At 35.6% G+C, this 12,901-nt stretch overlaps 2 protein-coding genes across 4 annotated transcripts in view; one reads left to right on the top strand and one right to left on the bottom strand.

The window, feature by feature from the left end:
* Positions 1-7,882: 7,882 nt before the first annotated feature.
* Positions 7,883-9,495, top strand: LOC137408673 (uncharacterized). Its single transcript, XM_068095256.1, has 2 exons — positions 7,883-7,952; positions 8,747-9,495. The coding sequence occupies exons 1-2, from the start codon at positions 7,883-7,885 to the stop codon at positions 9,493-9,495; spliced, it is 819 nt and encodes a 272-aa protein (XP_067951357.1).
* Positions 9,496-11,477: 1,982 nt separating this feature from the next.
* LOC137407721 (beta-1,4-galactosyltransferase 4-like) overlaps positions 11,478-12,901 on the bottom strand; it is a 74,649-nt gene continuing 73,225 nt past the window's right edge. For all 3 annotated transcript variants that reach the window (XM_068094092.1, XM_068094093.1, XM_068094094.1), the window contains one exon: positions 11,478-12,316. In XM_068094092.1, the coding sequence (XP_067950193.1) occupies positions 12,136-12,316 (181 nt within the window). In that variant the 3' untranslated portion in view covers positions 11,478-12,135. The remainder of the gene's footprint in view (positions 12,317-12,901) is intronic.

Below are 12,901 nucleotides of genomic sequence, written 5' to 3' on the forward strand. Positions count from 1 at the left end.
AAAGTTAACATTTAGCACAGGTAAAGTAGAATGATGCAAAAATTTGGAAAGATCATTCGTTGGAATAAGATATGCTTGAATATGATCTCGGTAATATAATATGACACAATACTAAGCAATGCATTACAATACATTATAATATAATGCAAGAATAAAGTAAACTTTGCAAACAATGAATTGTGTCGTATATTGTAGTACAGTCTTTATAAATTTGAATTTTGTTATGTTTTTTACTGGATGAGATGAAAAGATAAAAATGATGATGGAAAAGATAAACCATACATTCCATTGAACCAGTTCATTTCAGTGATCCCAGGTTGAACTGCTGCGCTTGTGATCCTACCATTTATGTATCCATAAACTATCATTTTAAACTACATATATTCTACATGTTGGAACCAAAATTTGGCTTTGAACCAACTTTAAAAGAGTGTCACTGAGCCCAATGTCAAGTTCTTTATGACAGTTGGTTGAGTTGTTTGAACTCCGTGATAACAGCCGGCTCATGTAGATGAAATCTACCGCATAATCCCTGAGATTATCTCAGCCTTGCACCTATGTTTCCTATGAACAAACTTCACACTAAGCTTTTAATGGCTTTGATCCCTAAAACAAGTATTTTTATAAGTAAATTTTGTCAACTGCTTCTGCCTTATTTTTAAGAATGTGAGTTTTTGAAACAATACATGTAGGCCTATTATTTATTGAAGTGTAAGCCTGAACAGTTCAACCAAATAGTTTTTATTATTACCATCTCCAAAATACTGACCAAGAACCTTTTTACGCCTGCCATTTGAATGCTTCCAATTCCCTGTAGTATTCGTTGGCTGTTCATCTTCTCTTGTGTAACTATAGCTGATATCACGCATCCAGTTCTCCACTAAAACACGTATTAAATCTTATGTGACAGCTATTACTGATGATTGGCTCTGAGGAACACAGGCTATCCACTACACGCCTGCTATTTATTTCTTTGTCTACAAGAATACAGGCTACAGAATTAGCTGTTATTTTAGAGGACCGTTTTTCACCAAGTCTCCTTTTTTCATGACGCTTGGTATGCATTCCATAATGCTCAACAATTTTTACCTGTTCCTATCTTGAACACTAAATTTGTGAATTCAAAAGATTTAAACAATACATTTGTATTGCTCAGTTATGAACAAAACTATTGCAATTGTGGCTTACCATCTATTACCGTCATATATTTCAGTTTATAAACTTTCTGTTAATACAACCTTCAATTTATTACCCGAGCTTCTCTACAATACTCTTAGATTACCAATTTATATAGCATTTTCGTTCAACTCACTCAATAATTTCTGATTTCTGTCTTTTCATTTTTGTTTTAGCGAGTAACGAAAAATGCCATTTTTTTGATGATTACTAAAGATACAAATACATATGTTAGTAGAAAATATGTTGAAAGACAAAGAGTTTGGTATTCTAATACTGAATAGTAAGACAAATACGGTATTTTCGTCTTACAATGCCAACACCAGAACGAATTAATGTCATATGGCCGAGTTCACTGTATTTCCTACATAGAGTTTAGGTTTTACATGTAGGCCTATATGTTCAAATAGCTTTAAACCATTATTTTTTTTTAATATTATACCATTTCAAATATACTAACCATTTGAAGTATTCATCATCAGTTTTTGACCTCTCGAACAAATTAAGCAAAATAAAAATAGCAAAAAACTTAAGCAAATGTAACAATATATTGTATATATACAATATATTGTATATGTACAATATATTGTATATGTACAATATATTGTATATGTACAACATATTGTTACATTAACATTTGCCTCAACCTTTTAGGAAGCATTTTATGAACAAATTTAGCAAGCAAATTCCAAAAATTGATTAAGTCTGTACAGTGTTGGAACATTACAATGGACAACCAGTGGATTACATGGCGAATGATATTGGCTATGTCATTATAGTATTATACATAGCTGGTTATTTATGGAATAATTACAGATTACTTTTACTTGCTTAATGTATAATTCCAGGATGATACTTTTGCTATAATAGCTCTCTATACATATATATACTTGGGATGTTTCTTACCAATTCATTGTAAACTCAGTACTGGAATAAAGAACATTACAGTGAGAACACAACATACAGTGAGGGGTGACTGTATTTTTATAGTGTTTTTGAGTCATACAGCTCGATTATAGACAGACTTTTGCTAATTGACAGAGTGCATCCAGGCATTTACTAAACCGAAACCCCAACTGAGTTGACTTATAAAATACAAGACATGCATGAACTATGATGAACAGATGACAGTGCAGATAATACAGAAAATATCTATCGAGAGCACATGGATGGCTATAAAAGTGTCAACACTGTTCTCTCTAATCACCTATTTTAAAACAGAATATATTGTAGTGTAGACCTTTACAAGGTTTACTAGTAAAAACTGTTCCAATTAGTTACTGGTCAGATAGATTTTAAAGATTGTATATTGACAGTAAGAAATACCATATTATAAAATAGTCACCAATGATAGCCTGACGGAGAAGTGCAGATATATTCTTATAACGAACCCTTAACACTACTGCGAGTCGGCAAATTGACTCAGAAAAGAGATCAAGACAAAACCAGGAATTCAGTGGTGTTGGGCACAAAGCGAAATGAAACTAACTGCTATGAGTTCAAGCCCCATGCTCCTTTATTTTTTTATTTTACCAAATTGTCCTAAACGGCTCATAAGCTGGTAAGCCTCATGGTCACGTGCCTTTTACAAAGGTATAAATTCAACTAACCAAATCACCATAAATAACCCTCCTACGAACCAAACAGAAAATTACCCATATTAGTACACATTATTTCTGTTAACGATTAATTTTATTGATTCAAAAAATTTACCAATGCTGATACTTCGGTCCTTTTCTGTCAAGTTCTTCTCCTCACAGATATAGCGGTGTTTCTCAAGGGGCCTGCCATCTGCGCACCGCTCAGTCACGGCATGTGAGATTTTCTCACCGTCAGGAGTACACTGTCGAGAGGTGTGAGAGGAGCGATGAGAGATACAGTCCAGAGGAACTCTTTGATGTCGTTTAGGTGGAGAAAAACTATAAATATAGCCATTTATATTAGAGTAGGTGATAAGGATGAATTATCACAAAATTTTTTTTTATCTGGAGCAGTTGCCAACAAGAAGCAAGAGCAAGGATTTTGTCTGTATATGAACACCCATTCAAAAACAGTAACATTATATAATGTTCAAATTGGGTCAAGGTAAAATATTTCTTTCTTTCTTTTACTTAAGCTACGGATTTTAGTTAGGAACTTAGTACTTTGCAGAGAGTTTTGCGAAATTTAATTACAAATCAAACTTGAAAGAGTATAAGTTTTTATATTGTATAGAAAAAGGAGCCTTCTTCAAATACAAAAGCGAATCATGCCCATCTTTTTTATAGTAGGAGCTGAGAAAATATTTAGTGTCCATTCAAAGCCACGGTCGACAGTTGGAAAAAAGATTACCTCATACATGACTCGAACTCATGACTTCACGTATAAATAACTGACACTCTTACGACTCAACTGCTCATTGGGCTTGATGAATAATTTCACATGTACTTGTTACATTTGACAATATTTTGGAACACAGTTTAGACTGTCAAGGTATAAGTAAGAATGAACGATACATCAACAGTTGTGAAAGATGTTTGTTCATAGGTGGACATCTAATGACTGAATAGTGGTATATTTATTATTTCATTGCAAACTAAGCAATATGTTGTAGCCAGGTGAAATAGACCATCTAGTCAATAATAGCCCAAGAGTCAAGATAACTTTGCGCAGGTTGTTAAAATGGGAGATTGACATGAGAAGAAAAATAATTGAGCGCGTATTTAGATATGCAAGATGAACAGTTTCTTGGTCGCTTACCTTTCGGCACGGTTTGGAGCACCCGACCTTCTTGCTTCCCTAGACAGTCTATCAGCATCCAAGTGAGGACTGTTCCCGCGAGTAGCGCTGTCACTGCTCAGGTTGCGTTTTACCTAAAAATCAGTCAGGACTTCTGAAAGGGCAATCCAACTAGCTCTGTTCGGTCTGCTGAGTATACCTTAACTAACTGAAAGGATAAGGGAACTTTTTCTAGATGGCCTCGAAGAGGGCACCATGCTGGAGTGATATGGCTCCTGCTAGCTGCAGAAATTCACTGCTAATAGCACACACTGAATTTAGGCTGCCGATTCGGCAAGAGGAAATAACTGTTATCAAAGATCTAAAGCTCAGGATGATGCTTTCTGCATGGCTTATGGTATGCTTGATTCCTTCAGCATACCATAACCCATGGTATGTTTCACAAACCATGGGTACACAAGCTATAATTATTATCAAAGATCTAAAGCTCAGGATGATGCTTAATAATTATAGCTCGTGTACCGATGGTTTGTGAAACACAGCTTCTAGGTCTGACAACTCCTACCTTTTGAAAAATGATAAGCCCAAAAAGCAAGGCTCCTAGTGCGACTAACTTAAGTAAATACTGAAGCTGTTGTGCTGGCAGTTCCTCTGCTTAGTCTGTCAGCTGATCAATATAAAGATGTCTGCTGATAACATACTTCTTTATATTGGTTCAAGAAAAATTTGGTAATTGGCGTAGCTCTAAGTAAATCGGTGCATCGTACATAAAACGACGGTGTTATACGGACTGTAACAAGCATGTGCACAACTCGTGCAGTTCCTCTAATGTTCGATTAAATGGCACATTTGTGCTCGTACCTTCTTGCGTAGTTCTACTACACACTTGCCATTTATTCCATAGATCTGCATGCGCATGTTAAAGTGATTTCTGGCTTTCTTTGAACTAGAGATTCACTCTCTCAACAGGAAGAAAATGGTATCCAACAAACAAGAACAGGTTGAGGCTTGCTAGCATTTCCATCCTGTTGGAGTCATGGAGTTGTTGTTGGTGTTGTTCCATCCTGGCCGATAGACAGGTTTGTTTATCCTGCCCTTTAGATGCTGCCATGCTGCATAACTTGTATAGTGCAGCGCTTTTACAGATGCTGTTTTTGGTTCGTTAAGGGAGTTTAGTTCACCCTCTCCATTTCTATAGGAGTTGACAGGTTAGTCGCTGTTGGCCCATCCAATGTGCAGGTGGCACCAGGTTACATACAATACTGGTAGCGGGTTCAGATAGCCTGAACTGACCACATCTATTAGACAACATCTATATGCATAAATCTCACACTGCGTCGATCCGTATGTCCAGCTATAGCTATTAAGATCTGAGAATAAAAGAGCCACTTCGTGTTGGATTTGATCTCAGAACCTTCCGTTCATTGGGCAATAATCTAACCAATTAGCTACCTACACAAGGCTATTTGGGTTATGTCTATAAAACTTGCTCTCACGATTCTTATTAATAAGTTTAGCAATATCGATAATGACGTACTCAAATTACTCATTGGCAATGTGCCAGGCTAATGGCAGGCGACTACATTTTGTGGCGGCCACTGTTTATAAGCTGTTTCTAATACCTGTGCAAGGCAGGACATTCAGTAGTATATTTATATATGGGTCCTCCCACTGCCACTAAAAGTCGTATCGATTACATCAGCAGTTGCACAGGTGTAAACTTTAAATAAGTAATATTCAATAAACAAGCATTACACGATGCAGTTGCTATCAGAGCTGTGTCTAAACCTTGTTGTGTCTAAGTTGTGTTTTTATGATAAATGCATGTGCACACAACTTACGAAAATTAATCATCAGCAATGAGATGAACCCTTGTCTAGAAATTTCATAAACAAATTTCACCATCGTTTTGAAGAGTCGTTAAAGTATAATAATGATACAAAACACATTTAAGCCTATTTAAATATGTTACCAAGTCTTTGTAAACCGTTGGCATTATCTTAAAACTTACCCATTTGATCGGATTATACACAAATAGACAGATTAATTTGGACGAAAATCGCCACATAACGCTTGAAAAGCTTGGTTTAATAAAAGTTAAGACTCGAAATTGAAACGCCGAGCAACAGAGAATAAAACGATAAAGCCGTGCGCATTTCATGAAAAAGACTGCGCACATTTCACCAGTCTATAGCATTGTCAAAGGTTTCTGTAATTAACGTAGGAGTACTGAAATCGTTTCATTTTTGCCGATTTCAAAGTAACTGACACTTTAGATCCCTGAGTACTTCGGTATTCTAACTGATGTACAACACAGTGTAAATAAAGGAAATGGCGATAATATTTTTTCTAATGATTCTTATGAGATTTTAAGATTATGAGATTATACTTATGAGATTATAAAAACTATGACGTTTTTAAATGTAAACAAAATTGTGTATTGGTTTTATGTTATTACTATATTAATAATACTGGTTATTCTAATAATATCAGTGCATTTTACTTCTAATATTGGCCAATATTGCATTTCTCCTATTGCAGGGGGAGAAATATAAACATATAATCTTTTCCTTTCATTATTGCTATTTGTTGTATATAATAACACCCACACCCAGTACATTACAGCTACCATTGCAGTTATCCTATTGCACTGCAGTACCATTTGACTGCTAATATTGCATTTCTCAACCATCAGTACCCTTTCTTTTTTCCAATATCTCTTTGGTCGTGGGCTGTATGACAGTGGAATTTCTAGTAATTATAACTGCTCTAATAATTTTGATTAATAAAATCAAATGGCCTATAGGCTGCTCCATATGCTTATTGCTATAAAAGATCAACAGACATTTTATTTATGTTGGCAGTAAAATAAATAATTTAAAAAAAATTAATTCAAAACATGGAAGATTTGAAGTCAGTCTTAAAGTCTTATTTGCATCTGAATTCTCATTTCCATTCTTTAGGAAGCTGAACATTTTTTAATCTTAAAACATGTGCCTAGACTACCAGAGGTAAAATTTACACATTTTTTGATGGTTGTTTGTTTCTGGAAAACACTCTAAAAACTTTCTTATATACCTCAAGTTGGTGGATTTAAGGTTGCTGTATTAGCAAGTGATAACAACAGACCCCCTGCTCGGTAACCAGCACATTTGATTTCCATGCAAAAAGCTGTCTCGAGCATGGTTAGCCCACACTTTTAAGTTGAATAGTTTCTGTATAACAGATCAATAATTAACTGTACAAACTCTACATAAAACCAATAGTTTAAAATGTTAATCTAACCCAGTAATAAAAATACATAATACTTTCTTTGTCAAAGGCAAGTGAATTCAGTGAGGTTTGTTGCTACATGTGTTGTCATTTGTAAAGGATTTGTGCCGTCACCTTTACCAGTTCTCCATGCAATAATTTAGTGCGCTTTAAGTTTATACATATACTAGCGAAATGGCCGGCGTTGCACGGGTATTAAAAATTAGCTTATAAACAATGAGAGGTCATGTAGTTGCCTGCCACTTGCCATTCGCCTGGCACATTGTCAATGGCTAATTTGAGTAAGCTTACTAATAAGAGCTTACCCAAATTTGCTTACTAAAATACTTGTTTTAACGAAAGAGCAAGCACAACATTGTGTTACGCCGTAACCGAAAGCAGTAGCATATTTTCACCAACATATTGACATATATCACCCAATTGAATCCATCAATCTCGCGTAGATAAAGTTGTAAGGCATTTGCTTGGTGAACGGAAGGTTCCTGGATGAAATCTTCTGCGATAAGGAGTCTTAATTTAAATATTTTAATAGCTATAGCTGGACAAACTGAGCTACATACAGATACACACACTAACTTTGAGATTTATACATAAATTTGCTTGGTGATATGGGTACAATATAGAGTATACAACACGAATAGGCGAATGTATGCTCAGATCTCACGGTCTTGTTCATGCCCTTTATATATCAATGCTTGGTAAGCTCTGCCTTCTTATGTCTGGTCTGTGCCGAGATGGCTCAGGCACAGACCAGACCAAACTGCCTGGCGCCAGGCCAACCTTATGTAGGTCACATGACGTCCTCCACGCATAAAGTATGAGGTTATAAGGTTATGAGTAAAATTAATACATGTTATTTTAAAAATTAATTGACTTTGATAATATTTTTCGCGTCAGTATGTATGCTGTATATAGGAATTAAATTATACATGATAAATGAGCCGAAAGAAGCATTTTAATTTATGAAACACAAAAAACTTGCAGTTAGCCTACATACCGGTTATGTAGTGATATATTACTTCTAACGTAAATATTCATTAAAGTTTTCACCTAACCTTTGAAAATTCCTGCATTTTAAATGAATTTCGTAAACTAACGTTTTAGAAAACATTCGCCTGTTTGATTTGTAGTCTGTTATAAATTTGGATAAAGTATGGCCCCACCACAAAGTAGGTTGGCCAATGCTAACTAATTTCAGAGCTTCAATCCAACTATACCTCTCTGATATAATGTGAATCTGTTTCGTGAAGGTTCTCTGTTAAACACTTAGCTTTGGGTTTCATTCCTGCAGAAAGAGAGCTCTACCCGCTAAAATACAATTTCTCATAATTACAACAGTGGAAAGACTTTAAAGAAAAAATGAATGAAGCTATTAAGCTGAACCCTGAACAGTTGTGGTTGTAGTGCTTACTCAACAATCATCATGGTGGGCCACAGAAAAACTAATTATTTTCAAGATGGTCATTGGCTTCCAGATGCTTCCGAGCTTTTATGGATGAGTTGAACTGTTCATTCCTCACATAAGTAAGAGTTGACCATGAGCCAAACCATTTCCTTTAATTCACTTAATACCACTTAGTTATCAATACCAATCCATCAACTAAAGCTTTAGTGGAAAAAAAACCAGCGAGTAGTAATGAACCAGCTAGTAGTAAGGAATCAGCTGGTAGTAAGGAATCGGCTAGTAGTAAGGAATCGGCTAGCAGTAAGAAAGCTGCTAGTAGTAAGGAATCGGCAAGTAGTAAGGAATTGGCTAGTAGAAAGGAATCAGCTGGTAGTAAGGAATCAGCTGGTAGTAAGGAATCGGCTAGTAGTAAGGAATCGGCTAGTAGTAAAAAAGTGGCTAGTAGTAAGGAATCGGCTAGTAGTAAGGAATTGGCTAGTAGTAAAGAATCGGCTAGTAGTAAGGAATCAGCTGGTAGTAAGGAATCGGCTGGTAGTAAGGATTCAGCTAGTAGTAAGGAATTGGCTAGTAGTAAGGAATCAGCTAGTAGTAAGGAATCGGCAAGTAGTAAGGAATTGGCTAGTAGAAAGGAATCAGCTGGTAGTAAGGAATCAGCTGGTAGTAAGGAATCGGCTAGTAGTAAGGAATCGGCTAGTAGTAAAAAAGTGGCTAGTAGTAAGGAATCGGCTAGTAGTAAGGAATTGGCTAGTAGTAAGGAATCGGCTAGTAGTAAGGAATCGGCTAGTAGTAAGGAATCGGCTAGTAGCAAGGAATCGGATCGTAGTAAGGAATCACCTGGTAGTGAGGAATCAGCTAGTAGTAAGGAATCGGCTGGTAGTGAGGAATCGGCTAGTAGTAAGGAATCATCTGGTAGTGAGAAATAAGATAGTAGTAAGGAATTGGCTAGTAGTAAGGAATCGGCTAGTAGTAAGGAATCGGCTAGTAGTAAGGAATTGGCTAGTAGTAAGGAATCGGCTGATAGTGAGGAATCAGCTAGTAGTAGGGAATCGGCTAGTAGTAAGGAATTGGCTAGGATTAATTGCTGCCATTACATTGTAAACAGGATTCAAGGTGGACTAATGTAAATGGCATATTAAAAACTAAGGAAAAGTTGAAACTATTCAGTCTTAAGAATAATTGCTTTTAGTGTTGGCCTTCGAAATGCTAGACTACTCTTAAAGGCGTATTATTTCCAGGTTAACGAAAAACAATAAAATCTTATCCCTACTGATCAGCCAGCACATACTTGATAGTATCAGAGGTTTGTCCTCGTTTTAGTGAATCTACCTAGGTCAGGGTATTTAAACATTTGTGAGATGATAACTCCCTACTGTTTAATTTTGCCTTCAAGTCACATAAGTTAGGGAACTTACTGCAGACGGGCATGATTCACTGAGCTTTAGCAAATACTTAAAGTATACCAGAGATGAAACCGTTCACATAGCAAAGGGAATATCAACTATAGTTACTGGTCTGCCTAGTAACAGTCATTCACCTATATGCGGACAATGACAGGAACTCAGCCATTATAGTGGGTCACCTAGTAGACAACTTGCTGCCTAGTTCCTTCAAAATAGAGAGCTTGAAAAACTTTCTACAACGTTTGTAATGTGAAAGGCTTGTTTCATCAGTGTCATCTGGTAAATACAACCGGAGTTTCCCTCCTATGCAACTACTAGAAGCAAAGAATAGTTCACGGTTTAATTCTATAAGAATTAATCCTAACAAACTGTTGAGCTAGCAATTCTTGCAGCAAGCTAGTCTTTCAGCATCTATAAAATGTTTCTACTTAATAGTGGAAATGATCAGCTATTCATGACAGCTTTGCACGGTAGTTCAACCATTGATTGATAAAGCATATTCAAGTGACAATGTAGCGGTTGTAAAGCATTTTCAATTTGAGATAACTTATAGCCAGACAAAAAGCTGCTGCTGCGCTCTGAGGGGGGCCAAAAGCAGCTAAACCAGCATATTGAATAACTTGAAAGAGCAAAGCATTATTGGTCTTGCATGATCCTAACATTACAGAAGCACATAACTAAGTGACTCAAAACCAAGATATAAAGTACTGTTTCTACTCTAGTAATGCGTGTTGCTTACCATGTCTATTCGAACTGGCTCAATAATAAATGCCACACATGTTTTATCTAACAAGTGAGCCTAGTTGACAGCTGCTATCCTGCAGGTTAGTACATGGTAACTAGTTAGATGGGAAAGCTAACACTAAACAATCGCATGTTTTAAATACTTGGAGTGCTTCAGAATCTTTTCTGACTGCAGTCTTCAACAGAGCCCTCTTTCACCAATGATATCCAACAGAGAACTCGCAATAATTATCTGACACTAGTACATTAGCAGTCCTGTATGCCGTGAGAGGTCATCAGGTGTAATAAGTATGTGTACAATTATTTTTCATGGCTGCAAGGTGGTGGAATGGTGCAGATGGTAGTGACCTTCACTTGGAATTTGATTATCTGGATTTGATTGCTGTGCAATATTTTTTTCTAATGCTTTTCGCTTGCCTTTAGACAGAGGGACACAGCTCTTATGAACTGTATGTAACGCCTGATTTTGTGATTTACAGCTTGAATGTTTGATTAACAATTAAGATTTAGCATAAATGCTATTTAAAACATTAAAAACTGCAAAAGTGGCACTAAATGTCACATATTTTGTGTTTTATAAAAGCCTAGCTGTTCTATGCTAGAACATCCTAATGAAGCATGGACAAAAAGACGACGTGGGTTCTTGGTGTAAGTCATTTCTGCAAGTCATTTTTGCAAGTCATTTGGTCATTTTTAACTACTTGTGAGAGAATGCATTGACTCAATTTTTTCATTACTAATATCATAAAAGAAAAACCTAATTAAGTGATATATCGACTGAATATATTATATTATATAAATATACACGAAACACAATTTATGTACAATTAGTAAATTAGCATTAGCTCAAAAACAGTACCCCAGCACCAATGTTTACCGCAATCCTGAGGCAAATTTCAGGCCATCAGAGTTAGAGAGTTTAGACATACTTCAGAAGCGATGAAAAAAATTAATACTTTAAAGAATTTGACTTACGCAAAGAATTTTAAAATGGATGACAGATTTTATTGCAAATTTAATGTATATGCATTTTGGATGATCCAATCAATTGAAAGAGTGTTCTTAATCAATTTTAGAAAAATTGATAAACTGATAATTCTCGAAAAATAAGTAAGTTTAAATGCCTAAATCAACAAATTTTGATCAAAACATTTTACATTAGATAAAACTAGAGTAACAAATTCAAAGAGCGCTGAAACATGCGCAGCGCAGCTGAAGGAGCGCTTGCTGAGAGCCTGTTCATCTAGAGCTTGTCTAACTAGATGCCTATACAAGTGATGATAAATCCTATTTTGATTATAAGATTATAGATTTCTGTGGCACAAGGTATTATCATCACAAATATGGAGAGAAATGAAAATGAAAAATATGAGCACCATATTTCATAGGATATGACATTATATAGCAGGTTGATTACGATCAGACCGACTGCAAAAAATCTGGAAGTATTTTGGGCTCCGCATTCATGACGGCACGCTGTTCTACTTTGACATTAATTCGAGTATAAAGCTTGAGTTCTTCGACAGAACTCAAGCTATATATTAGAGAGTTTAGTCCGTCTCTGTTTTGTCTAGCAGCTGTGTGTTTCAACATCTCAAACCTGAAAGCAAAAAAAAATATCGCTTGACAAAAAACATTACTAATCCATGTAATATTAACAACAAATACCTTCGAGGGCAACTCTCCAAATCTAATGACGTCAAGATGTTTCATGGTGTGCTAAACAAAATAAATAAACATGTAAATGTAATTTGTCAATACATACTCCAGTCCAATGTGTAGTCATGGAACTAAGATGCTTTTAAACCATTTTTTTATCCACTTATCACCAATATTCTCTATTCTAAATTCATAACAACTCTCATGTTTCGAACAAAATTTTTATTTTTAACACTCTATAATTTATAAATAAAATTATGATAAAAAACTGAAAATAACTCTGTATTGTTTTGTCTATGCATTTAGCATAACCATTTACACACTGGACATTTATGTAGTTAATGAATAATGCTTTATTATGCGTGAGCTGTGACATGGGTCAAAGACAAACCCGGACTGCTATTGCTGGGTAGCCAGATGTGAAGACAACAAACTGGTAATGCAGAAATATCTCGCCATTTTTCAGTAAAACTTATGAAAACAGTAAAACCTAAATGCTATGATATCAGCCAACAAATTATATTAA

This window comes from Watersipora subatra, chromosome 11 (assembly GCF_963576615.1).
Source record: "Watersipora subatra chromosome 11, tzWatSuba1.1, whole genome shotgun sequence".
In the NCBI taxonomy this organism is placed as follows: Eukaryota; Metazoa; Bryozoa; class Gymnolaemata; order Cheilostomatida; family Watersiporidae; genus Watersipora; species Watersipora subatra.